This window comes from Bubalus bubalis, chromosome 10, assembly GCF_019923935.1.
Source record: "Bubalus bubalis isolate 160015118507 breed Murrah chromosome 10, NDDB_SH_1, whole genome shotgun sequence".
In the NCBI taxonomy this organism is placed as follows: domain Eukaryota; kingdom Metazoa; phylum Chordata; class Mammalia; order Artiodactyla; family Bovidae; genus Bubalus; species Bubalus bubalis.
This window is the reverse complement of record NC_059166.1, coordinates 8,087,665-8,114,993: the sequence shown is the minus strand read 5'-3', so window position 1 is coordinate 8,114,993 and position 27,329 is coordinate 8,087,665. Positions and strand designations below refer to the sequence as shown.

The following is a 27,329-nucleotide window of genomic DNA, read 5'->3' as shown; positions in this document are numbered from 1 at the left end:
AGGGACGGGGGAGCCTGGTGGGCTGTTGTCTATGGAGTCGCACAGAGTCGGACATGACTGAAGCAACTTAGCAGCAGCAGCAGAGGGTAGAGTAAGCCATGGAACATAAACCATGTTAAGAAAAATTATATTGTTTATTATTGCTCGCCACTCATGACAAGATACTTTCTGAAACAAACGAAACAAGACAAAAAGAACTCAGGAGGCTCGCCCTCCCCTGGCTTCTGAGTTAGCAAGGTGCCCCCAGAGCAGCAAACAGAGGTACAATCTCCATCTCCCAGACAACAGCTCCCAGGTTTCGCCTCGAGATTTCAAGGAGCGGTCGAACCAAGCGTCCACTTCCAGACGGAAGAGAGGGCATCGATTTCTAAATTATCAAAACCTAGAGCAGCGACGGTTCGCGACGTCTAGACTGACCGCATTCGCCGCCTAAGGCCGTCCTCAGGAGAGTTGCACCTGGCCCGCCAGCGCGCGGAAGCATCACCGCTGGGCGCTGCACCATGGGGCAGCCAATCACGCACCGCCTTCGCCCAGATTCCTCCGCCGGAGGCCGCGCCGCAGCCGCAGGTGGCCCGGCGAGCGCGTCCACCCAGCGCTGCCAATCGCGACCCCCGCCGCCCGTCCCGTGATGCCCCGCGGCTGACCTGCGACCTCGCGGCTCGCCTTTCCCTGAGGCCAGCTCTTCTCCCCGCCCCCCTCACACCCCCCTCCTCCGGCGAGCTTGTGAGGGCTCTAGCGGCCGCGAGGCGTACGGCCGGGAGCAGCTCCTCCCTGAGCGACCGCAGGCCTCCTGGCAGGCGCCTTCCCTTAGCCTCTCCTCGCGGCGGGGCCCGGCGGGCGGGTAGCTGCGACCGCGTCCGGGAGGCACTACCCGTTGGTGAGTGGGCCGGGCGCGAACTCCGCGGGGCGGGGAAGCGGGCGGGCGCCGGCGGCGGCGCGGGGCGGGGCGGCGGGAGGAGCGGGAAGGGGGTGGGGCGTCAGGGCCTCGCTTCCTCCCTCAGCGCCATTTTGTGGCAGCGAGACCCGCAAATAAAGGGGAGCGCCGGGGTTGCGGCGCGGAGGAGGAGCGCGGGGGCCGGCGGCGGCGGCGCGGTCGGGCGGCCTGGGCGGCGAGAGGACAGCGCGGGGTCGGCCTATGTGACTGGGCGGGCGCCGGCGCGGCCTCCGTCTGGAGAGGTAGGTGCGGGCCGCCGCCGGCCGCAGCGGAGGCGAGGACCTCCGAGTCCCCAGGAGGCTGAGGTGCGGCCGCCCGGCCCCGGAAGGGGCCAGCTGAGCGCAGGAGGCGGATTCGGAGTTCCCGGGCCCCCCGGCCTGCCGTTAGCCCCGCCGTCTGCCCGCTGACAGGGCCGACACTTCCGCCGTCTCGAGGCCATTTTACCTCGGTTCTCAGGGAGCCGGGGCCGAGGTGGGCGCTCCCGCGGGGCCGGCAACGCCGGGAGGCCGTCCCCTCGGAGCGCGCGTCCCGTCCCGTCAGCGCCTCGGCGCCGCGGGCTCCCCCACCTCCCTCGGCAGGATCGTGAGGACTGGCGACGCCGACGAGCCGAGGGGAGGAAAGCCGCGTCCGTGGAGCACGTTTCACATCGCGCAGTAGCTTCCTTCTGCAGCTGCGTTGTCTTGTAGACTTCCATTTTTAAATGAGTGCATGCCTTCTAACTAAAAAAAAAATTCTGAATTCGAGGGTTTCGTGAAATTTTAAAATCTCGCCTTGGATCCCTGTAAACCGTATTTCTCTAGTCAGTGGGGAACACGTAGTGTAATAATGTCCACGTTTGTTTTGATGAAGTTGGATATTTGATCCAAAGGACCAGGTTAAAATCCGGAATAACCGTGTTCATAAGGGAAGAAATGATCCTTTTCCCGAGATTAGAGGAAGGTAGAAAAATATTTCCACGAGCATGTTATGGTCCTGAGTTCATCTAGTTTTCTATTTCCGAATTTAGTTCCATCACTGAGGAGGATAAGGGGAAGTCACAGGTCTGTCACCACAAATTCTACCGGTTTTTTTTTTTTTAATTGAAATATAGTTGATTTACACTGTTGTGTTAGTTTCAAGTGTATAGCAGAGTGATTATCTACAGTGTTTTACTTAAAAATTTTGACTATTAAGTTCTGTATAACATAAACATTGTAGCCATTCAAAACCCCGTTTAAAAAAAAAAACTTGTGAAAATCTTTTCAAGATGCCTAAGTATTACACATTTACATATGTCATTTAGTATCATCTGATTAGGCAAGTTGGGGAAAGATATTGGGGCTTATGATAAGGATGAGGTTAAATTTCAATGATTTGTTTTGCTGTATTCCTACAATTCTTTCAGATCTTACATTATCTTAAGTAGTTAGCTATAGCTAAGTGATCAGTGTTTTCACTTCCCAGTAGCAGAACTTAGGCAAACTACCTAAATTTCTAAGTCCCAACTGACAAAAGTAATGATAATCAAGTGTATCCCAGACACAGCTATTTTTTTGACTTAACTCATCTAACTTAGAACTTCACCTATTTGAATTTTGAGTATTTGTCAGAAATGAGAGAAATACAGAAAATTCATAGCCTTGTGGCATGGAGACGAGAGTTGTAGTAATTATATTTGTCCAGTCCGTTACAGCACTCAGAGTCCCTTACATTCATCTAAGTATGTATATATGTAATACACAGTTCCCCTGAAAATACTGTTTATTTTAGAGGTCTTGATCATTTTCATACAATAGAACATTATCTTGCTCTTGAAAAAAATTTTTCTTAAAATTTTTCTGTTGGATCCTTTAGCAAAACAAGACCTAGACAGTATTTGGCTTTATTTTTATTAATTGTCTCCCACTATTTTGCCTCTAAAAGTCCTGTCTGACTCTTCTGCTAGCCGGTGGGCTGTAACCCACCAGGCTCCTCTGATCGTGGAGTTTCCCAAGCAAGAATACTGGAGTGGCTTGCCATTTTCTTCTCCAGGGGATCTTCCTTACCCAGGGGTTGAACCCATGTCTCCAGCGTTGCAGGTAGATGAGCCACCTGGGGCTTAAATATATTCTAGTACTAAGCTTACTAGAACAAAACTTCTCAATATTCCTCTAACACTGTATCCCATTAGATATAAAGGTGGTGCATCAGGCTAGAACTCCGTGCTATAAAGAAATGGTCTTAACTCTTGAAAATGTAGTTGGTGGAATTTAATTTTTCCTAAGTGCACGTTAAAATTCTCTTATGCTAATATTAGTATTTTATTTGAAATATCTTTGTAAAGCATCTTTATGGTACTTAGAGCATTGAGATTTGTAGCACTTTGTGAGGCAGGAAATTGGCATCCTCTTTGCTGATTTAGAGGCTGCAATCTAAAGAAAATACCTTGCTCAATATCACATGACTGATTATTACAAAGTTAAGAAAAGCTGGTCTTCCGATTCCTAGCTAGTACCCTTTCTGCTGTGTGCCTTGATTAGTACAGTGTCAGATTATTAGTTTCTTGCATTTAGTTACAGTTAGTTTCAGCAAGGTACTGGTTTGTTACTGAAGTTGTGTCATCTGGTACATGCTAAGTCGCTCCAGTCTTGTCTGACTTCTTGCGACCCTATGAACTGCAGCCTACCAGGCTCCTCTATCCATGGGATTCTCCAGGCAAGAATACTGGAGTGGGTTGCCATGCCCTCCTCCAGGGGATCTTCCTGACCCAGGGATGGAACCTGTGTCTCTTAATGTCTACCTGCATTGGCAGGCGGGTTCTTTACCACTAGCGCCACCTTGGAAGCCCACACCATCTGGTACTACTTTATTAAGTGAAGTGAAAGTTGCTCAGTCGTGTCCGACTCTTTGCAGCCTCATGGACTATACAGTCCATAGAATTTTCCACGCCAAAATACTGGAGTGGGTAGCCTTTCCCTTCTCCAGGGGATCTTCCCAACTCACAGATTGAACTCAGGTATCCCGCATTGCAGGCGGATTCTTTACCAGCTGAGCTACAAGGGAAGCCCAAGAATACTGGAGTGGGTAGCTCCTCTCTTTTCCAGTGGATCTTCCTGACACGGGATTTCATGACTTAGGATCATAATGCTAAAAGCCTGGGAAGCCCTGGAATATGGTCTGCTAGGCACCTAACCAACCAGAACTGAACTTAACATAATGTCGTTTCTCAGTGTAAAGGCATCAAGAGTACAAGGTACTTTTGACATTCTAAATTTGAGCTATATTATCTGTTATCCACATGGATAACAAACCTTTACATAAAACTTGAAACCATGTTTTAGCCAATCTTTTTCATCTTGCTAAGGGCAGCTAAACTGGTCTGTTTTTTATTTTTTTCTGTTTTGCTTTTCTGCATTGTCCAGTTTGCAAAGCTTGATCATTATTAAGGATGGAGGAATGCAAGAATTACCTGTCCTCACTGGTACCAACTTTTAAGAAGCACTAAATTTGGGATCCTAAAGCCTGAGTTTTTAAATTAATAGCTGTTTTAATCTGAGCCGATTACCTAGTGATTCATAGCTTTAGGTATATATTCATTTTTTTTTTCCCTTCAAGATTCAACCCCAAATAATATTTCCAGTCATTCTGTTTTTCTGATAGATTGTTCTGAGAACCTGGTATATCCATTGTCTTTATGAATTTAGAATTAACTTTAGGTGGTTATTGTGCTTGTCACTTGTGCTAAAAAAAAGTACCTTGGGGAGTAATAAGTTTTATAGCACATGTAATGTGAAAGTTGTAATTGAGAATCATGTTCTGTTTGGATTAAATAGTTGAATGTTGATTCTTTTACATTTTAAGCCTGTTTCTAATTTGCCTTTTGTCACACTGTCCATTTAACTATTGAGGTATATCATAGAATCTCAAGCCAAGATTGACTTTTCATCAGCTAAAGATAAGGAAGCAATTTCTTACTAAATGCTGATGTTTTGATTTCCCAAGTCATATATTCCGTAATATGTGAAATGATAGGTGATTGAGAGTCAACATATAAAACACAAACATACGTACAAAACCTGTATTTATCCCTGACTTACATTACAAATGTAGACATTTATTTTTATAAAGAAAATCGAGATATCCTTTAAACAATGTGTAATTAAATTCTACCTAGTGTCAGACTTTTTAAAAAGGAACATAAGTTAGTGTTAGAAGTGTAAATTACTGTTTAGAATTCTAAAAATCAGAGATCACCAAGTAGGGGCTGCAGTAGGGCTTAGAAGCAGGAGTGTGTTATGATCGTATCCTTGTCAATTTTCTCCTCAGAATCTTTAAGGAGTGATTGAGTCTTTTTTGTGGTGACTTTTTTCTCTCCAGTGGGAAGAAGGAAACAACAAAGTGCTTATTTTGTGTCAGTTACTATACTAAAGATTAATGTATGTCTTCAAAAATAGCACAGTAATTCTGAGCTTTGGCAGTGGTAATCCTTTTTGAGATGGGGAAAGTGAAGCTCAGAGGTTCTGCTGTTTTTTGTTTTCAAAGTTTGCACCCTCTTCAAAAAAGTGGAGTTACTAGAACTTTCTTCATGTGTTTACCAACCCTTTAAATATCCTTTAAAAAACAGATTAGCTTATTTGTTGCTAATTAAGCTCATGGTTTAAGAAAAATATGAACAAATAAACCTGGGGGAAGTGTCAGATTGTACAAGCATATACTAGTTTATTAAACTGTAATTTATATTGAATATCATCCATGAAACTTTGTTTTACAACCAAAATTGTGAGTAGCTAGGGTGCCTAGTAACCAGATAGGTAAACTACCTATCCGTAGTGGTAAATTTAGCTGTTTTCAAGCTGTTAGTCATAGAACTCAAAGTACGTGTTATGTTGAGTTTATTCTCAGAATTTTACAGTATGGTCATCTTGGGTAATTTGGAGGGGGGGAAATTAGGTTGTCTTATTTAGTTCACTCTTACAATTTAAATAGTAAATGAAGCTGATTCATTTGTTCATCTTTTCATTTACCATATATTTGAGTGCGTACTATGTATTGAGACATCGGCAGTGAATGAAACAGTTCTTTCATGGAACTTATTCTATCCCTGGGGTAGACAGATAAGTATACAAAATGTCAGCTTGTGATAAGAGTTGAGGAGAAAAATAAAGCCTGATATGAGGGGATAGCAAGGGATTGGTATGCACAATTTTTGGTTTTTGTCTTTTATTGGAGTATAGTTGATTTACAATGCTGTGTTAGTTTCCGCTGTACAGCAAAAAGGATCAGTTATACATATACCACTTTTTAAAAATGCTTTTCCCATGTAGGTTATTACAGAGTATTGCGTTGAGTTCCCTGTCCTATATGGTAGGTTCTTACCTGTTACCTGTTTTATATATAGTAATGTGTATATTACTATATATACAGAAGAGGGACAAATAAATAAGTACACATTTATATACTGTTGTTTTTCAGGCTGTAAGTCGTGTCCAACTCTTTGCGACTCCATGAACTGCAGCATGCCAGGCTTCCCTGTCCTTCATTATCTCCCTGAGTTTGTTCAAACTCATGTCCATTGAATCTGTGATGCCATCCAACCATTTCATCCTCTTTCCCTCCCTTCTCCTCTTGCCCTCAATCTTTCCCAGCATCAGGGTCATTTCCAGTGAGGCAGCTTTTCGCATCAGGTGGCCAAAGTATTGGAGCTTCAGCATCAGTCCTTCCTATGAATATTCAGTTAATTTCTTTTAGGATTGACTGGTTTGATCTCCTTATTGTCCAAGGGACTCTCAAGAGTCTTCTCCAGCACCACAGTTCGAAAGCATCAATTCATCAGTGCTCAACCTTAAAGTTCAGTCCAGTCACTAAGTCATGTCTGACTCTCTGCGACGCTATGGACTGCAGTACGCCAGGCTTTCCTGTCCATCACCAACTCCCGGAGCTTACTCAAACTCATGCCCGTTGAGTTGGTGATGCCATCCAACCATCTCATCCTCTGTCATCCCCTTCTCCTCCCGCCTTCAGTCTTTCCCAGCATCAGGGTCTTTTCCAGTGAGTCAGTTCTTCGCATCAGGTGGCAAAAGTATTGGAGTTTCAGCTTCAGCATCAGTCCTTCCAATGAACACCCAGGACTGATGTCCTTTAGGATGGACTGGGTTTATCTCTTTGCAGCCCAAGGGACTCTCAAGAGTTTTCTCCAATACCACAGTTCAAAAGCATCAATTCTTTGGTGCTCAGCTTTCTTTTGGAGAAGGAAATGGCAGCCCACTCCAGTGTTCTTGCCTGGAGAATCCCAGGGATGGGGGAGCATGGCGGGCTGCCGTTTATGGGGTCACACAGAGTAGGACATGACTGAAGTGACTTAGCAGCAGTAGCAGCTTTCTTTATGGTCCAACCCTCAGATCTGTACATGACTACTGGAAAAACCATAGCTTTGACTATATACTAGTGACGTTCAAATGGCACAATTTTTTTTTTTTTGAATTTTTAAATTAAATGTGTTACTGATATTTACCTACTGTCTGCTGCTGCTGCGTCACTTCAGTCGTGTCCGACTCTAGCGACCCCATGGACTGCAGCCTACCAGGCTCCTCTGTCCATGGGATTTTCTAGGCAAAATTACTGGAGTGGGGTGCCATTGCCTTCTCCGAACCTACTCTCTAGCTCTGGACAAATGGGGAATTCCAAGGAAATGTTAAACTTGACATGTGGATTCCAAGAGGTTGCAGTCTAGTAAATGTACATTAAAGTCAGGCCTCTAGAATTAAACACAGTGAGGGTTTATTTCTCAGATGATTGGATTTATTAGAATCATGTTAGGATAGTCACTAAACAGCTATCTATAACTTGCAACAGAGACTGTAAACTGGGTGATAAGGGGCCTAAAGTGGGCAGGGGTCAGTTTAAAGAGAAAAAATACTGATTTTTAAAAAGTAGAAATACAGCCATGTCTTCGTAGGTATTAGTTGGTCAGCGAGACTTGATCAGCTACATCAGCTCAGAAGCAAATGATACATACTCAGGTTTTTGTTCATTACATCCAAAGACAAGATCATCAAAGAGGGAAGAATTAAACCAGTTAATTGATGGCATAATCAATATATAGTTTTTTTTTTTTTCTCTAAAATGTACTGATTTCTTCAACTCAGTGTACTGAGTTGAAGATCAGGGTTCTGAAAATCAGGGTTTAATGACAGTATGATTAAAATATTTGATGTTTGAGTTGAGATTGTATGTAATATAAAAATGGTATTAAAGATCATCTCCTTTTGAGGAATCTCAAATATTCACTAAAAGTCAAGTAGCTTTTAAAACTCAGTTTTATACTCTAGATTCTTTGGTTATTTTTTATTGAGGTACTGACTTGTTGACATACATTATTTTCAGGTGTACAGCATAATGATTTGATATTTATATACATTGCAAGAGAAGCACTCATAAATCTAGTTACCATCCATCACCATACATAGTTACAAAATTTTTTTCTTGTGATGAAGCCTTTCAGGTTGACTCTTAGCAGCTTTCAAATATATAATATCATGCAACTATAGTCACTGTGCTGTACATCACATCTCTATAACTTGCTTACTTCTCTTTGGTTAGCTTTTTAATAGTTATAGAGTTTGTAATAAGTATGGGTAAGTAAAATAAACTAAAAAGAAAGTTTAAGATATAAGGGGACATTTATGACTTTACTACTACTAGAAGGGATATCTAGGAATAACAAGCTAATTTTGAGATACAAATTATTCTGTGATATGAAGGTAAATAATGTCAGTAATGTAGGAATATTTTTATTAAGGTGTAAATACCTTCATTCCTGCATTGTATAGTGGTGAATTATGACTGATAAACTTGACCTTACTGTAACAATATTAATTCTGTAAAAGGCAAGGCTTAGCGATTGGTATTACCCTTCTGTATCCTTTTAACAAGATGCCTGGGATACTGCCTGAGGCCAGTATCTGACTTCAGCACAGATCTGTCCTTTCTGCTTCGAGATGTCTTTCACAGGGCAGTTGTAAGAATGCATTGAAAAATTGCATTTCTTTCGATCCTTTGTGGGAACATTACAAAGAATGATCAACTTTTTTATGAGAGAATTCTTTTTAAAAAACCAAAACCTAATGGCAATAATAATGTAAGATGTTAACCAAGGAGAACCTGGGTGCACAGTACACGGGAACCCTGTAATACCTTTGTAACTTTTCTGTAAATCTAAAACTAGTCTAAAAGATGTGTTTTAATTAAAATAACCTAATGATTTGGTCATAACTGAGTTCAGTAATAAATTCTTTTGCAAAAGCCAGTGTATTTTGTTTCTACCTTAACTGGAAGAAAATCAGTTGACATTCTTGTCTTTATTCCTTTTCTAGGATTCAAGATGACCAACGAAGAACCTCTTCCCAAAAAGGTTTGCTTTCTCAGCAGTTTTTAAGCACTTTATTTGAATAATAGAGTGGAAGGGACTGTCCATATTGTTTGCTTGTTTTCCTGCTTGCTATCAGTTACATAGCATTGTGGGTACATAATGTGTGAGACATCGTATCTATATGTAATGTAGATTAAGAACATTTTCAGCCTTTGGAAGACTTGTAGTATCCCCATGATCTACTTGTAACCTTTATCATATGACTGTTTCCAGCTACGTAGCTACAAATAATGTCAAAGTAGGAAAGTATTTTACAAGATCCTCTAAATTACTTATTTTCTTTTTCTTCCTAACTTAAATCCCTTTGGTTTTAATGCAAAACCACTTTTATATTAAAAAAAAAACCAAACAAGTAGCTAAATTCTACCTTTTCCAGTGAAATTTTATTTTCTAGTCTCACTTTCCTTGTTTTATTTTCCTGTGTTAATTCAGTTTAGGCACTGTGACACACACACAAAAGAGGTTACAAAGGAATAACATTTTCTAAGAGGAATTTATAATGCAGTTGGGAAAGCAGGAATATGTGCTTACTAACCAGTGAGTATTTAAGTGAACCATTTATTGGATAGTAAACATGGAAATTTTTATCCTAGAAAGTCAAGTGCTTTAATAATCTGAGAGTTACTGGGTGCTTTCAGTTAGGCTTAGTAATATATTCTGATGCTGCAGTGATTTTCCCTCTTTTGTTTCTGATAGTAACACTTACATTGTGGCAAATGCTACAATTTGAACTGTTTTTATGAATAAAAATGTTTTAATAAGGGAAATTAATAAGAATTTTATATTAGGATAAGTTCTTCAGCTTTATAGTCTTCTTTGCTTAGAGAAAACAATATTTCTCAATTTACAAAGCAGTTTCATCTTATTAGAATATTCTCATCTTTAAAAACTTTATTTTGAAATAATTATTAATTCGTAGTAAGCGGCAAAGGCACGTACAGGGAGGTTTTGTGTACTCTTCACCCAGCCTCCTTCGATGTTAACATCCTGTGTAACAGTTATCAAAACCAGCAGCTTGACCACTGGTACAGTCCACATGCTCAGATTTCACCAGTTACATGCACATTCTGTGTGTGTGTGGTTCTTTGCAAGTTTATCACTTGTAACTTAATGTAAATACCAGCGCAACCAAAACAGTTACCTGAACCATCACCACAAGCCTCTCGATGCCACTCCTTTCTTTATAGCCACATCCATCCTCTCCCACTCTATCCTCAACTCCTGGCAACCACTAATCATTTCTTCATTTACGTAATGATGCTACTTCACAGATGTTGTATACTTGCAGTTATGCTGTTTTAAGTGTTCTTTTCGTTTTCTCACAGCATCATTTCCTTGTGCTTTCTCCAAGTTGTATATGCTGGTGGTCTGTTTCTTTTTATTGCTCAATCGTACTTCGTGATATCATAGTCTACCATTCACCTATTGAAGGACATTTGGGTGGTTTCCAGTTTCTGGCTATTACAAATAAGGCTGCTGTTAACATTTTTATACAAGTTTCTGTGTGAAAATAAATTTTCATTTCTTTGGGATATGTGCTTAAGAGTACAAATGTTGGGTTGTGTGGAACATCCATTTTTAGTTTTAAAAGAAACCACCAAATTACCTCCAGAGCAGCTGTATCATTTTACATTCTCAGCAGCAATGTATGAATGCTGTTTCTCTGCATCTTCACTCCATATCTGGTATTGCCACTATTTTTTTATTTACTTGTTTTAAAACTTTTGGAAAGAGCACTTAGTTTATATCTTAATTCTCTTCGTAGGTTCGACTGAGTGAAACAGACTTCAAAGTTATGGCACGAGATGAATTAATTCTAAGGTAAAATATTCTTTTATCAAAAATATAAAAATCTTTCTATAGAACATTATGTTGTGATTTTATACTATAGTGTTTATATCAGATACTGTTTTGTTTTTAATGTTAACACATCTTCAAATCATTTAATATACTTTTTCCTATGGCCTGTTTGTTCATTGTATAAACATTGGGGAAAGCATAACACTTTAAAGAACTAAACTACTAGCTTGGGTAACTTCTAGACTGACAAGTAACCTAAATTTGTTTCTTACAGAGGCACGTGTTCAGAACTCTTAACTAGAGAAGCATTTGTACTTCATGTATATAACTTGGTATGGGGAAAGACACTGCTCTCAGAAAGCTTTCAGTTTAACAAATGAATAGACTTGTTTTGATGTTTTTGGGTTTTTTTTCCCTTTTCCCTGTAACATGTGGAAAAGTTGTAGCCTTCAAGGATATTCTTCTCATGAAAGAAATATATTATTTACTGATGAAGCGAAGTTAGTCTGTCTTGTGACTGTGACTTTAGTCACCATTATATCCTTCATTTTCTTATCTGCAAGTTTAAAGAGTTGGATTTAATTACTTTTAAAGATGACATCCAGCTCTGAATTTCTGTGGTTGTCTTATAAATGTCTTACTGAAGCAGACTGTCAAGTACAGCATTATGTTACTCATTTTTTAAATGTAAGAAATCAGAAAATGGGATCACACATGTTTTGTGTTTTATAACTTAAATGTATTCTTTCTGCATTTTATCACTGTCGTAAGTTTTTTATGAAATAACTTTTAGATAAAAATTAATGCTTTTCAGGGCAGCCTGCAAGATTATTGAACTTTTTCCTCTAGAAATTTCAGGGAATATTTACTTGCTGAACTGAGTAAATTTAACAGGTTGGAAGTGGGGGGAGAGTAAAGGTGGTTTGGGCTCAGTGGTAGAAAATCTGCCTGCCAGTGTTGGAGGTACGGGTTCGATCCCCAGGTTGGGAACATCCCCCGGAGGAGGAAATGGCAACCTACTCTAGTATTTTTTCCTGGGAAATCCCATAGACAGAGGAGCCTGGCAGCCTACAGTCTATGGGGTTGCAAAGAGTCAGACGCAACTTAGTGACTGTGCACACACGCATGTGAGATAGGGAGACACAGATGATGTGCTCCCTTGTTTAAGAGTCTGTGCTCGTTCTACTTAGCTCCTCTATTGTTGACATGCTCTTTATCTTTCTTTGCCATCGTCTCATGCATAGGATAGTTTTCCTATTGCATACCTTTATATTCCTGCACATAAAATTTAAATACTTAGCATTTTAAATTACTCTTGCCGTTTTTTGCTGATGTAGATGCTCGTGATACACTACTTGTGTGTTGATGTTCTCTTTCTGTCTCTGGTATGGTTATGACTTTTAAGTGGGTTTTTTTCCTATCTTCTTGATAAGGATGTTTGCGGTTGAGCTCTTGTATTTGTCTTTTCTTCTAAAATCTTACTTTTAGAAAGGAGAAAAGAAACATCTTTTTTCATCCCGAAATGTTGAATAAACTCCTCTTTGGTCTCCTATTAGGTCTAACTGAAGAGCAGCTTGAAAACATATTTCTTCAGTAAGCAAGGTGGCAGACAACACCGTCCAGAGCAGTTGCTTAAACATAAGACTGGGGAAAGTTTGTTATCTGCAATAGTTGCCTAGAGCAACTAGTGTGTGTGTGTATATGTGTGTGCGCGCACACTCTGTTGTATCCGACCCCATAGATTGTAGTCCGCCAGGCTCCTCTGTCCATGGGATTATCCTGGCAAGAATACTGGATGGGTTGCCATTTCCTTCTCCAGAAGATCTTCAGATCTTCCTGACCCAGGGATTGAACTTGAAACTCCTGCATTTGCAGGTGGATTCTTTACCACTGAGCTACCTGGGAAGCCCTGAGAGGTGTGTTTTGTTTTTTGTTTTTTTGATGGCTGCACTGGGTCTTCGTTGCTTCATGCAGGCTTTCTCTAGTTGAGGAGTGTGGGGGCTACTCTCTGTTTTGGTGCACAGGCTTCTCATTGCAGTGTCTTCTCTCATGTGGAGCACGGGCTCTAGGCGAGTGCAGCACGCGGGTTCTAGAGCGTGAGCTCAGCAGTTGCGGCCCATGGGCTTAGTTGCTCCAGGGTGGTGGGAATCTTCATGGATCAGGGATCAAACTTGTGTCCCCTGCATTGGTAGGCAGATTCTTACCCACTGTGCTACCAAGGAAGTCCTAAAGCCTATATATTGAGGGTAGAAGAATGTAATAAAGAAAGATCCAGATAGCATATGGCATTTATGCAAGTTGTTTCTGCCAATTATATATGCTTTTGAAAAACAGTATGTTCTGTTTTTTATACTGTACAAAAAGGACAGACCCCTTTTTTATTACTTTGTCAGAAATCACATACTACTTTCACATAAGAGCCGAGATCACCTTCAGTCCCTTAGAATTCGGCACATTTAAAAAATGCCTTTGTTTGAGGTGGACAGCATATCTGAAAAGTGGTGGTGAGCTTTTCACTCACCTTTTATAATCCAGGCATCATGCTGAACATCAGTGATACGCTGTCCTGTATGGTGTGTGATCTGACTCATGGGAACGCCTCTTGTTGTATACTCAGCAGAGAACACTTTTCTCTGTACTTCCATTTATCTAACGCCTATAAGTTCAAGAAGGAATAATTTTAAAGTGACTAATTTATTATGGCTTATTATGGGTTAAACTAGATTTATAATTATCTTAAACTAATAAGAGTGTGTGCATGTACACTCATTCATGTCTGACTCTTTGAAGCCCCATGGACTGTAGTCTGCCAGGCTTCTCTGTCCATGAGATTTTCCAGGCAAAAATACTGAAGGTGGGGTGCCATTTCCCACGGCAAGGGAGTCTCTTGTGTCTCCCACATTGACAGGCAGATTCTTTACACTGGTGCCACCTGGGAAGAAGCCCCTGTTAAAATGGGAGCAACGTTAAAATCCGCACAGTGGAATTCTTAGTATTTAAAGTTAATGGATGTGATTTTCTAGTATATTTAGTAAAAGCAGTTTAAACATAAGTAACATGGCTTTATTTTTGTATTAGGTGGAAACAGTATGAAGCCTATGTGCAAGCTTTGGAGGGCAAGTACACAGATCTCAACTGTAAGTTAGAGTTTTAGCTTCCTAAGGACTATGTGAATATTTCCTTTTAGATTGTTGTTATAAGCACAGGATAGTTGGTTTTACTAAGTAATGTTTATTCTAGAATTTTATTAAGGACCTATGTCCAGGCTCTGCTTTTGATGCTAGGAAGTAGAAATATGAAGGAGACATGATCTCTGTTTTAGAAGAGTTCACGTCATTGGAGAAGACTGACATACAGTAATCTTAACAGTAGCATGACTTCAAACTGAACGACAAGGTTCTGAGAGTGCACAGATAGGGAAATTCACAACTACTTGAAACTTCCTTGATGTAGCCCTTCCACGGAAAAATTTGAAGTGAAACATGAGTTATTACTCTAGCAGGGGGAAATGTAGAAGCAACTGGTATTAAATTTATGATAGCTTAAATTGTAACAGTAGGATATAGCTGTGTATTTATGGATTTTTCCAAAATCTACTGAAAATAGTAAAGTTTATAATTTTAGACCATTTTAGTCTTTATCACTTTTCACTGAGTTTTAGAGTAACATATTATTTGCGAGTGTAAAAACCAGTACAGTTTCCCAAGTTCAGAAAGATTAATATTTTAAGATCTCAATTGTATAATTATGGTATAATCCATAAAAGTTGTGAATAGTGTTGTTTAATGTCTGAGTCACGTCTGATTCTTTTGCAACTCCATGGACTGTAGCCCTCCAGACTCCTTCTATCAGTGAGATTTCCCAGGCAAGAATACCGGAGTGGGTTGCCATTTCCTACTCCAGGAGATCTTCCCAACCCAGGGATCAAACCCACATCACCTGCATTGGCAGGTGGATTCTTTACCAGTGAGCCACCAGGGAAACCCTTGTGAAAGCTTAAAGTAATAATTAGCTGTGCAGTTATGGGCATGTTTATATTGATTAGGTTAAACAATACTAATCAGGATTTTGTGAATACTTTGTAGTATAAACAAATGCAAATAATGGATTTTCCTGTCTTTTTTGGGAACAGATGAGACTATAAGAGCATAATTCCATCTAGCATTAAGTGGTTGTAGACCAGTTTAACACCACTAACTCTTGAAAAAGCACTCATGATCAAGAATGAAGTTTGTTGTCATAAAAGTTTAGTTTAGGATAGAAACTAAAGACTTCAATTTTTGTACCATGGTTTTTATTATCCTTGACAAAGGGAGTCAGAACTTTAATTTGGTTAATTCAGTGTGATCTTTAAATTATGTTTCATGATATTTTGGGATTTTTTTTCCTTTTAATCATCAGCTAATGATGTAACTGGCTTAAGGGAATCTGAAGAAAAACTAAAGCAGCAGCAGCAAGAATCTGCACGCAGGGAAAACATTCTTGTAATGCGACTAGCAACCAAGGAGCAAGAAATGCAAGAGTGTACTGTAAGTGTTTCAAATGTTTTAAGCATTGATGAGGGTTTGGGTTTTGGTTCACATTTTGTGTGTTAACTCACATTAAGTTAATTTTATATAATTAATACTAATTATACATGTACATTTTGTTAAGGTAGATATGTTTTGAGCTTCAGTGTGCTAAATGTAAAATTCTGATAGATAATTTCTCATCATTGGATTTAAAGTAATTTTTTGTGGCCAAGAAGTCAGAAGTTTAAGTTATTCTCTGAAATCTCTGTAATTTATGAGAATTAATGTATTGGTTCATATATCTTTTTTCTTTTTTTTTTAATTTTTTTTTTTTTTTTGGTTCATATATCTTTAAGTAACATAATACCTGAGGGTATAAGCACCATTTACTCATTTTACTTGGCAAGCTTTCTTGTTAATTTCTCCTTTGCTGTCTTTATGTCTTTCTACAGAAAACTAAGTGTCAACTTCTACTGTGTCTCCTTTTAATTGTTAACACCTTTCATTTGTACTGTTTGCCATGTCTACATATATCTGAAATCTATTGACATATTTGATCCTTTAATCCTGGTTGAATTTAGACTCAGTTTTGTCTTCAACAGCCTTAGCCCTTGTTTTAGTGTTTGTATATGTAAGTTACATAAGATAGAGGCAGCTCTCTCCCTGTTGTTTTTTATTACTTTTTTTTTTTTTTTTTTTTTTTTTTTTCCGAGCCATGCCACGCAGCTTGTGGAATCAGACTTCCCTGATAGCTCAGTTGCTAAAAAATCTGCCTGCAGTGCAGGAATCCCCGGTTTGATTCCTGGGTCGGGAAGATCCCTTGAAGAAGGGATGGGCTACCCACTCCAGTATTCTTGGGCTTCCCTAGTGGCTCAGCTGGTAAAGAATCTGCCTGCAATGTGGGAGACCTGGGTTCAATCCCTGGGATGGGGAGATCCCCTGGAGAAAAGAAAGGCTACCCACTCCAATATTCTGGCCGGAAGAAGTCCATGGACTATATATATAGTCCATGGGGTCACAAAGAGTCGGACACAACTGAGCGACTTTCACTTTCAACCAGGGACTGAACCCAGGCCCCTGCGGTGAAAACGTTGAGTCCTAAACCTCTGTGCCACAAAGGAATTCCCTGTTGTTTCTAATCTTAAAAGCTGCAGTTTTCTTGAATAATTTTGTGTAATATCCATTTGATAGTTATTAAAATCTAATGCATAAGCCAGTATTCTGGTCATTGGAGGTTAATAATCTATGGGACACACTTCTATTTCTTTTCCTTCTCTCACCAATAAAATGTTCTTTAGGATTTAATCGCAGTCTTTATTCTTCCTGTGTCCACATTTGCACAAGTCTTCAGTCCTTTCTTCACTTTTTCAAAATGACTTCTTTACCTGTTTCTTTGCTAAAGAAAAGGGTAGCTCTTATTGTCTGTATCTTCTCAGCATTCCTTTTGTTTCTACCAGTTACTTTTCCACCTTCACTGCCACTACATTTTTTTGTGTAAGGTCATTGTATTAAGAAAATTCTCTTTCTCATCACTTTTATGTCTTCACTTTCCCCAAGTTTGGCTTTTGGCATTCCTTCTTTTGACTTTTTTTTTTTAACTTGGGTACTTGGTTCAAAGAAGTCTTAACAACATTCTTAGTATAATGGGTTTTGTTTTGTTTTCTGTAACACCCCTCCAATTTTTTTCCTCTTGGGATTTTCGTATCTAATGGTATGAGTAGTACTACTGAAGTGCCGAGTCCCAAAACCAGTTCTTTCTTTCTTTTTGTGATACTTAGGATTCTAGGTTCAACCCTTCACTCACTAACAGTTTTAGGTTTCCCTGTTGACACAGCACTGTACTAGATATGCAAAGGATGGCTCTTACCTTCCAAATGCAGGCACCTGGTAGGTATTGTGAGTGGATGGTGCCAATGATAGTGTCTCACGAAACCAGTGCGTCTTGATTTCTGCCTCTTGAGTCCTCCCTACTCTTGACATCCTAGTCAGGGCACTTCTTAACCACTTAACCTGGACAGTATGTGCTGTTGACTCACCTCAGTGATTCTACAGCCATCCCATATACACTGGCAGTTTTGATCATTTTATTCCTAATCTAAGCCTTGGTGCTGCCTCTTCACCCTTCTGTCATCTCAACCTAGATTTAAGATTTTTTTTCCAAGTAGAACCTAACTTACCAGCCACAGTTTTTTTTAATAGCTCTTCTCTGCACATCTCAGCTGAAGCACTTAACTGATCTTTCAGTTAGAACACAGTGAGGTTTTGCAGAAAGGGCAGCAGGAGCAAAAATCACAAGGAAATGGCAAGCTTATAGTAGTAGATGAGGGCATTTCATTTTGTAAACTTTTAAAATTCCTTAAGCTAAAAGAAAGAAAATTAGTTCTGTTTTCTTGGTGAAGTAGTAATTAAGTATAGCCTGATCCTCTTAGTATATTTGTATCTTTTACTAAATTCATGTTGGACATTAATAGCTGTTTTAGAAATGTTACTTTTAATCCTATTTAAGGTTTAGAATGGAGTAGGATCTTGAACCTGATCTACTTTGGGTGTGAAGAAAGTGATGCATTTAATGCTAATCAACTGTATTTCCTATTTTAAAACTGTGCTGACAGTACAACCAGAGTTGAAATTGAAGGTTTCATATATAAGTAGAGGGATTTGGTGTGGTGGGAAAAGCCTTAGACTGGGAGTCAGGAAGCTTGAGAATAAGAATTCTAGTTCTACTGGCATTGAACTAACTGTGTCCTTGAACAATTGGCTTCTTTAATCTCTCAAAACTAAGCAGTTTGGACCAGGTCAGTCACCTTTCAGCTTTACAATGCTGTGATTCAAATCTGCTTGGAGGGAAAAAAGTGAATATGTGCTTAATTTTGGGTTAAGGTGCTATTTTTAAAGCTGTAATGCCAGTTCATGTAAATATGTAAGTACTATGTATTTTTATTTAGAAATGCAAATATGTTTTAAGTTGTAATCTTGTACCTGGTGTAATGTTAGGGAACAGTTTCCCAAAAGCACAGATTTGTATGAGTAAATCACTATACTCTTAAATAATTAATATTTTAAACTTTGCCTTTTTTTTTTCCCTCATTGGGCATCAGCATTTTTAATAAATACAGCAACTTTTTTTGTTGTTGTTTGTTTTTTTTGTACTGTTTTGATTGCCAACATGTAGTTTCCTTACATTTAAAGTTTCCATATATGGAATGCAGTCAAATGGTGTGTTTTTCCTACGTGGATAACCTTAAATAGTTTTGTGAGTGTTCTTTTTTGTGGGTTTTTGTTTTGTTTTGGAGTTTTTTTGCTGCAAGGCTTGTGGTATCTTACTTCCCTGACCAGGTATTGAAATCAAGCCCTAGCAGTGAGAGCAACTGAGTCCTAACCACTAGATTGCTAGGGAATTCCTAAATAGTTGTTCTTAATTTGTACTTTTTTTTAGAGGATTTTAAGATAGAAGGGAGAGGGGCTTAGTAAGCAAGTTGGTAAACCAGTGAACAGACAGGGATTTTGTCTCCTCATCTTAGGTATGTTTCCTTTGATTGGATAGTAATGGGGTTTTTTTGCTTTGCGCAGACTCAGATCCAGTACCTCAAGCAAGTCCAGCAGCCTAGCGTTGCACAACTGAGATCAGCAATGGTGGACCCAGCGATCAACTTGTTATTCCTAAAAATGAAAAGTGAACTGGAACAGACTAAAGACAAACTGGAACAAGCCCAAAATGAACTGAGTGCCTGGAAGTTTACGCCTGATAGGTAAACAAATCATACTCCCCAGTCAAGACTTCCCTGACAGTCCCACTGCGAGAAAGCTGTGGTGGGACAGCCACGTACTCGTTTCCACACCAAGACTCAGACTTTTTGAGCCAAAAAGCCACATTCTTATACTGTCCAGCTTGTAAAGGTTAATGTAAAACTTACCAGATGAACCTTGTGTTTCAGCTTTTTTCTCTTCCCCCTCCCCTTGCTTCAGAGGCCTGATGGCGTCGGACTATTCCGAAGAAGTGGCCACCTCCGAAAAATTCCCCTTCTAGAACATGTAGACACTTGAGAAATGTTTCTGTTTGAAGAAAATAGAGGGAGAAACAGAAGTCTTAAGTCTGTGGCACACTGTGTCTTCAGACAGTTTGGAGGAATGAAAACCTAGAGATTTAAAACCATGAATTGAACATGTAAAATTCCAGTAAATGTAAAGATGGAATATGCATCGCTCTTAACCTTGAGCATAGTGACTTAGAGACACTGTATATCAGTTTTGCCAATAAGACCGTGGACTTCGTGATTGTTGTTGAACTTCTGGGTCACACTCAAATGAGGTGAATTTTGCCTTTAAAGGGTTGATTTGCTAAGAACCAACTTAATAGTCATGAGTGAATCAAATAATAGATGTCAGTACAAGTAGTTCATCTATTTAACCATTTCGTTTGGGGCTCTATATTACTTGATTGAGCCTTAAATCTGTGGTTTTACTCAATGATTTGTTCTTTGAATGGTTGCTAATACTGTAGATAATCTTACCGAGGACTGTACAAACATGAAGGTGTGGTGTCAAACTTCAGGTTTTAAACTGTTTGAAGCGTTATAAACATTCATTTCACAACTAGATTGTATAAGGATATTGGCTGTGATGAGACTCACTGCGTTATTTTTTTTCAGTAGTGCAATTTATTAAATCCCCATCCATTCAACAGGCACATGTTGAAAGAGCATTGTCGTTGGTGTTAATGGGGGAATGTATTCCTTCATTGTATTTGGGCCTTTTGTATTGCACTCTTGATATTAAATTAAATGTGCCTTGAAATAGTTGTTTTTTTTTTTTTTTAAGTTCAAGGATTACTATGATGATTTTGTTGTACTTTTAACATTTTGATTGGGGGGCGCTGTGGAGAGCAGATTGATTTCGAAAAAATTGTTGGTGTGCTCTTCAAAGTGAAGGAAAAGGCTCTGTGTCTCATTTTTTGAAGACCTACTTTTTTCCAGCTGGTATCATAAAAAAACAAAGAGACTTGACACTTGTTGCTTTTTGACACCTTGTCCCAGGATATTGCAGTAGAAATTAATGTGGGACAGCTTTACAGGGTGCCTGCCAGAAGATTGGGGACAGAATATATCGGAACTGTGGGCTGGCCTAAGTGAGACGTTTTATGAATTGAAAAAAAAGTATAGTGATCATTTCTAGCAGATTCATTTGCTCATTTAGATAAATGAGGCATTATTTTCTTCATGCTTCCATCCAATCCTGGAGGTGAATTTTTTCGTCAGATCATTCTATAAGTCACCAATTCGAATATTCACTTGGTGATAATGGAGTCTAAGATGAGTGGAAGATAAAATGTTCCAGATTGTCCCAACGTTTAAGTGCAGTTTTAACAAGGGTGACTTAAGTTCTCTCTTAATCATTCCAATCAATTGTAAGTATCTCGTATGTCTGTACTTGAGGGAACTGATTGTGGGGCAGAGGGCGGGTTGAAGAAGTGGTTTGTGTGACTTCACAGCAAGAAATCTGCTTCTAAGATTCTCACTGTGGGGGTTGGAGGGTAAGTAACCACATCTGTTTGAAATTAGCTTATTGTACCCGAATTAAGGCTTTTGTATATATTTTATGTCATTAAAGATTACAGTAGAAATGGGCTACGTATTTTCAGTAGGTCAAGAGATAATTCATAAAAGGTATTATGTACTCAAATTTAGCCAAGCATTTTTCTTTTGCCACTTAAGTAACAGTCACGTTGAGGTGGGGTTTTTTCTTCTTATTGTTAAAAAATGTTTAATTAATAAGATAACACATGCTCATGTATAAGATTGAAACAGCATAAAGAAAAGTAGAGGTGTAAAATAAGTTTTACTCCTGGGTGACCTTCCCCTTCCCCTTTCTATTCCCCAGGAATAGTGACCATTTTTAAATTTCTTGGGTATCAAGATAATTTGTATGCATATACAGTAATTATATGTGTATTGGTTTTAAACAAATGCGGACATGCATATGTACATATAGATGATTTGTGGCATGACTTTCCCCAGGCCCCCTTTATCCTTGGACTTTTTTTCCATTTTTTAGTATATTTAGGTTATTTACCATTTTTAATGGTTGTATAATATTTTCATTGTATTACTTTATTTTAACCACCTATAAATGGAATTTTGTAAAAAGTGAACTATAAGCTGGAGTTCATTGGGTGGTATAACTACATCATTAATTTGAAACAAACAGTGCTCAGTCAATACTCTGTCTGCAATAATTCAAATAGAATGGGTTGTGTGGGTTTTGTTTTTCACTTTTTCATTGTTTAAATTTTGAGAGAGAATGATCCCCTGAATTATGTTGTCCACTTTAGTTAAAATATTTCATACATGTGACAGTGTGTATACTTGAGAATAGTTACAGGGAGATGTTGCAGAGTTTTTTCAGTTTGCATTTATAAACAGTTAGTTGTGTGTGTACACCTTCAGAATACTCTCATCCCTTCCCCTTGATAAAAAAAGCAGTGTACAGTATCCGTTCCTTCTCTTAAATTATTTTCTACTTTTTTCTTTGTGAGTTATTTGATTTTTAGCAATGGGTTAGAATATTTTTTAATTAAAAAAAAAAATTACTCCAGAGCCAGGTTTCTTGAAATTGGATTCTTACCATTTTTTGTGATACAATGAACACAACACAAATTTTACACAACATAGTAAAGTGGCATAAAATTACAGAATGTTTAAAGAAAAGATTCAGTGCAGATTTGTTTTAATCATTTTAGAAGTGATAGGATTATTTTAGAACATTTATTAAAAGGCGTGACTTCATAAATATTTTTGCGTTAGAATTTGGTACTTTCTATGAGGTTAAGTCAGGTCACAAATTGCTCTATTGATTTTACAATTGTTTGTATTTAAAAATTTGATATAAAAGAATTCTCAGGTTGGTAAACTGATGTTTTCACAAGCAGAGTTGGGGGAAGCATAGGCAGTGAAGTGGAAGGAAAGCCTCTGTCTCTGATGATAGCACGTGTTTCTTAATTCCTCGTTTGGTTTCTCTTATTCAGTAGAGGCTAAAGGCCGAGGATGCCAATAGGAAATACGGGAAATCTGGAGCTGTAATGGCAACAAACAGACATCAGCTGATAAAGTTGCCATGTTGTGAGAGAACCCTTCCCACATGCTAACTCATTTTCATGTGAGGCTTCTTTGTGCAATAGTAAGCCAGGTTTTGGGCCTCCCTGTTGGCTCAGCGGTAAAGAATCCCCTGCCAATGCAAGAGATGCGGATTCAATCCCTGGATGGGGAAGATCCCCTGAAGAAGGAAATGGCAACCCACTCCAGCTTTCTTGCCTGGAAAATCCCATGGACAGAGGAGCCTGGTAGGCTACAGTCCATGGGGTCACAAAAGAGTCAGATACGGCTAAACACCACCACCAGCAACCACCAGGTTTTATTTCAGATTTGTGTAAGGAAAATATATCACAAACTTTCACTTGAATCACATTGGGTTAAAACATGTGCTATTGATAAAAGAAACCTTGCATCACAAACCCCAATAACAGTGTCTCAGTAGAACTTGACTGCTTTTCTTTAGTGTCAGCATTAACATTAGAAACAATCACTTGTTGAAAGAGTTCTGATTTAAGCATACAATTGTGATGTTACCTTAGAGACTTGGAAAGGGACAGTTTGATATTCTTACCATAAAGTTGAGAATGATCTTACTGATTAAAAATTTTTTTGCTGACACTATTCTTTTAATGGGCTTTGATTTGCCTGATATATTACTTCACAATATATCTTCTCCTTATTAGTAATATATAGAGGATGAACCTTGATTGATTTTTGCAATTGCTGTATATATGCATGTAGAAAGTATGGCATACCTAATTTGGCAGATATTCACATATTTGCATTATTTGTGCTGCTGCTGCTAAGTCGCTTCAGTCATGTCCGACTCTGTGTGACCCCAGAGACGGCAACCCACCAGGCTCCCCTGTCCCTGGGATTCTCCAGGCAAGAACACTGGAGTGGGTTGCCATTTCCTTCTCCAATGCATGAAAGTGAAAAAAAGTGAAGTCTCTCAGTCGTGCCCGACTCTTAGCAACCCCATGGACTGCAGCCCACCAGGCTCCTCCACCCATGGGATTTTCCAGGCAAGAGTACTGAAGTGGGGTGCCATTGCCTTCTCCGATTATTTATGCTAAGTAACCCCAATCTTATTTTTGTGTCCCAAGGATAATCTTTTCAACATGAATAAAATTTCACCATATATTAGTATTAAAATTTCAAAAACTTATATCCCAGTTTAAGACAGCTCAAATATATATATATATATATTGTATAAAGTTAATTGAGGGATTGATAAATAGAAGTAGTCTTGAGTCTTAAAAACAGTTACTGAACAGGCCTCGCTTAATGCAATAAACGTTCTTGTGGGAACTGCCTATTAACAGGCACCCTTATAAACACTGGTCTAGCAAGAATTTACTCTCATTTGTATATTTATAGGTACTGATTTTATATATTAGGTAGAAGTTTACATTTGTGGTTGATGTTGCATTTACCCTTTCATGAACTTTTCTGTTTCATAAAGCTAAGTACCTTAGAGTTTTATTAATATTGATATATTTGAAATGTGTGTCAAATTACTGGCCTGTTTCTATTTCAAATTATAATTTGGGATAAAAGTAGATTTCAGAATCAATTATAATGTAATAGAAACAGAAAGTAGCCACTTAGGTATTTTTTCTTCAGGTTTTATCTTTGCTGCTGTATTGGCAAAATACTGAAATGTACAAGATGGATGTGTCCGGAAAAGAAGGTGGTAATTGTAGGCAGGCGTCTGCTGTGACATAGAGTTATATTCTGTATGTGTTATATCTGTTGCTGTAATAATTTCAAACAAAGAAGGTTGTCAAGAATTTGTCTTCATTTTGTGATGAATGGCTCTTTCCTTTGCAGCCAAACAGGCAAAAAGTTAATGGCGAAGTGTCGAATGCTTATCCAGGAGAATCAAGAGCTTGGAAGGCAGCTGTCCCAGGGACGTATTGCACAACTTGAAGCAGAGTTGGCTTTACAGAAGAAATATAGTGAGGAGCTTAAAAGCAGTCAGGATGGTAAGGGGTTTTTTGAAAAGTTTGGTTAACTTTGCACTGGCTTTAAAATACTGCCAGGCATGAGTATTATAGATTAGAGTCTTTATATGCTAATCTCTACCAATGGTTCTATGAAATTATAAGTGAAATATTTCCAGTTGAGTCGACAAACGAAGCCATTTAATTTAGTGGTGGTTCCCCCCTCCCCCCCAGTTGTTTGTTGTGCAAATTTCATAAGTTTTTGTGTTTTTAGGGGAGGGCTTTTGTATTAATAAGGCCTTCTGTAGCTATATAAATTTATATTCAGTGCTTAAAAGGATATATTCAGTGCTTAATATCTTCACTTAACCGATTTCTCTAAGTGTAGATCTTGGAAATATTTGGCCATGTCCAGGGATCTAAAAATATATAATTGATTGTGGAAGAATTCCCTAGTGGTCCAGTGGTGTGGAGTCAGTGCTTTCAGCTCCTGGGCCAGGTTCCATCCCTGGCCAAGTAACTCAAGTTCCTGCAAGCTGCGAGACATGGCCAAAAATAAGAAAGAAATACAGAGTTTCTGTTTAGTGAATAAGATGTAATATTTATTTGCCCAAAGAAATGGAACTTGTCAGCCACCATGCTGGTCTAGTACAGCTGCATGCACGCTCTTTCTCCTTTGTGAAGAAAATTAGTAAGAAAAGCACCCAATCTCTCTTAAGACTAAATTAATTGCAACTTTGCAGGTAATTGCAAAGAAGGTCAGTAGTCAATATCTTTAAAATTGCCTCTTCAAAGTGGTGGTTTTTAGCTCTTACTATTTGTAAATACACTGAATAGGAGTCTTTTTGTATAGTAATGAAGGAACTCCCTCACCCCAAGACCTTTTTAGAACTTCATAGATAACTGTATTTTTATCAGTTTCAAGAGTTATTTTTTCTGAATTTTGTTCTTGAATGTAGAATAATCGTTGCTGACAGCATAGGCTTCTTCGGAGTGTTGGAATCAGGGCTTCCCCAGGGACCACACCTGCTGCTGTGGAGCTGAACGTGGGCTAATAGGCGGGGGAGGAGTAAGGGGCCAGGCTTGTGGGCCCAGGCAGACAAACGTGGAGCAGAGTTTGTGGGCTGTAACCAGTTTTATGTGGCCAGATAGTTTGGATCATTGTAAATTTGGTTGCTTTTATATATTCAGGCTTTTGCTTTCTCTCACAAATAAACCTGTTGAATGGCTATTTTAAAATTCCAGGCAAAATCTTAAAATATTCTTTTGTGATTTTAGAATTGTATTTGTTTACTTAAACATGTATTGACTGCCTAGCTTTGTGCAGGCACTAAGAAGTATTTTTAATTATATTGTAAGAGATATTAAAGTAGGTTTGGCTCTCCTTTGCACAGAACTGAATGACTTCATCATTCAACTTGACGAAGAAGTAGAGGGTATGCAGAGTACCATTCTAGTTCTTCAGCAACAACTGAAGGAGACGCGCCAGCAGTTGGCTCAGTACCAACAGCAGCAGTCTCAAGCCCCAGGCCCGAGTACCAGCAGGACTACATCTTCTGAGCCTGTAGGACAGGCAGAGGCCACAGGTAAAGACTGCAGTCGTCTGGCCAACGGACCAAGTAATGGCAGTTCCTCCCGGCAGAGGACGTCTGGGTCTGGATTTCACAGGGAGGGGGACACAGCCGAAGATGACTTTCCTTCTTCTCCAGGGAATGGGAATAAGGCCTCCAGCAGCTCGGAGGAGAGAACTGGCAGAGGAGGTAGTAGTTACGTAAACCAACTCAGTGCGGGGTATGAAAGTGTAGACTCTCCCACGGGCAGTGAAAACTCTCTCACACACCACTCAAATGACACAGACTCCAGTCATGACCCGCAAGAGGAGAAACCCGTGAGTGGGAAAGGTAACCGAACTGCGGCTTCCCGCCACGTTCAGAATGGCTTGGACTCAAGTGTAAATGTACAGGGTTCAGTTTTGTAAAAAAACAAAAAACAAAAAAATTTCCAGCAAATTTTTATACAGTGTCATTTAATTTGGAAGAGGATACTGTCCAGTTAATTAACGCATACTTTTGTCACAATTTGCCTTTTTTGTGGGTGGTTTTTTTTTTTCTTTTTTCCTTTTTTCTTTGCTTCAATACCTCTGCCACTTTGGAAATTGTAACAGTTAATTACTTTGAATGTTGCTAAAAGGACATTTTGTGTAGGGTCAGGTTATTTTTATATGAGTTAATGTGAAGTTGTAAATGGAACTCTTTCCTTAAAGTATAACACAGTGATGATGTCTGTGTGAATCTGTGTCTACCCTAGAACCCGTGCTGTGTGAGGGCATTCTTACTCATGCTGTTACTATGCTTATGCACCATTCAGACTTGTCAGAGTAGATGTGGGTTTATGACTGCCAAGTTTGCCCAGTACAGTAGTTTTATCACTAAAAGTTGGACTTGTTGAAGGAGTCCTATAGTAGTTTCAGTGTTAGATACAGTTTTTCCCACCATGCATCTGTGCATTTTCTCTTTAGGTGATTGAATGTTTAAGAAATTTGTGTGCATAGTTACTCAGTTTTTATGAATTGTTGTATCCTGTTAATGCATATTGCTCTGTGACTCCAGTATATCTTACCTGTACTGACCAAACTTAAATAAAGATTTTTATTGTAACTCCTTA

The 27,329-nt window shown here is 39.1% G+C and overlaps 1 protein-coding gene across 5 annotated transcripts; it reads left to right on the top strand.

Moving 5' to 3' along the window:
* The first annotated feature begins 463 nt into the window (after positions 1–463).
* LOC102406021 (WT1 associated protein) lies at positions 464–27,329 on the top strand. Of its 5 annotated transcripts, none has more exons than XM_025294320.3 (8): positions 464–877; positions 9,265–9,302; positions 11,086–11,141; positions 14,199–14,257; positions 15,522–15,649; positions 19,202–19,380; positions 24,553–24,707; positions 26,060–27,329. In XM_025294320.3, the coding sequence occupies exons 2-8, from the start codon at positions 9,273–9,275 to the stop codon at positions 26,641–26,643; spliced, it is 1,191 nt and encodes a 396-aa protein (XP_025150105.1). In that variant the 5' UTR covers positions 464–877; positions 9,265–9,272; the 3' UTR covers positions 26,644–27,329. The 5 variants fall into 5 exon arrangements, with proteins under 5 accessions (XP_025150105.1, XP_006080933.2, XP_025150107.1 ...); XM_006080871.4 differs by lacking the exon at positions 464–877 and adding an exon at positions 988–1,176; XM_025294322.2 differs by lacking the exons at positions 464–877; positions 24,553–24,707; positions 26,060–27,329 and adding exons at positions 988–1,176; positions 19,598–20,425.

Bases quoted from the DNA above. Each gene is read 5' to 3' on its own strand.
- LOC102406021 (XM_025294320.3), top strand. From the start codon at position 9,273: ATGACCAACGAAGAACCTCTTCCCAAAAAG. The intron at 15,650-19,201 runs GTAAGTGTTTCA...TGCTTTGCGCAG, and splicing joins AAGAAATGCAAGAGTGTACT to ACTCAGATCCAGTACCTCAA. The intron at 19,381-24,552 runs GTAAACAAATCA...TTTCCTTTGCAG, and splicing joins TGGAAGTTTACGCCTGATAG to CCAAACAGGCAAAAAGTTAA.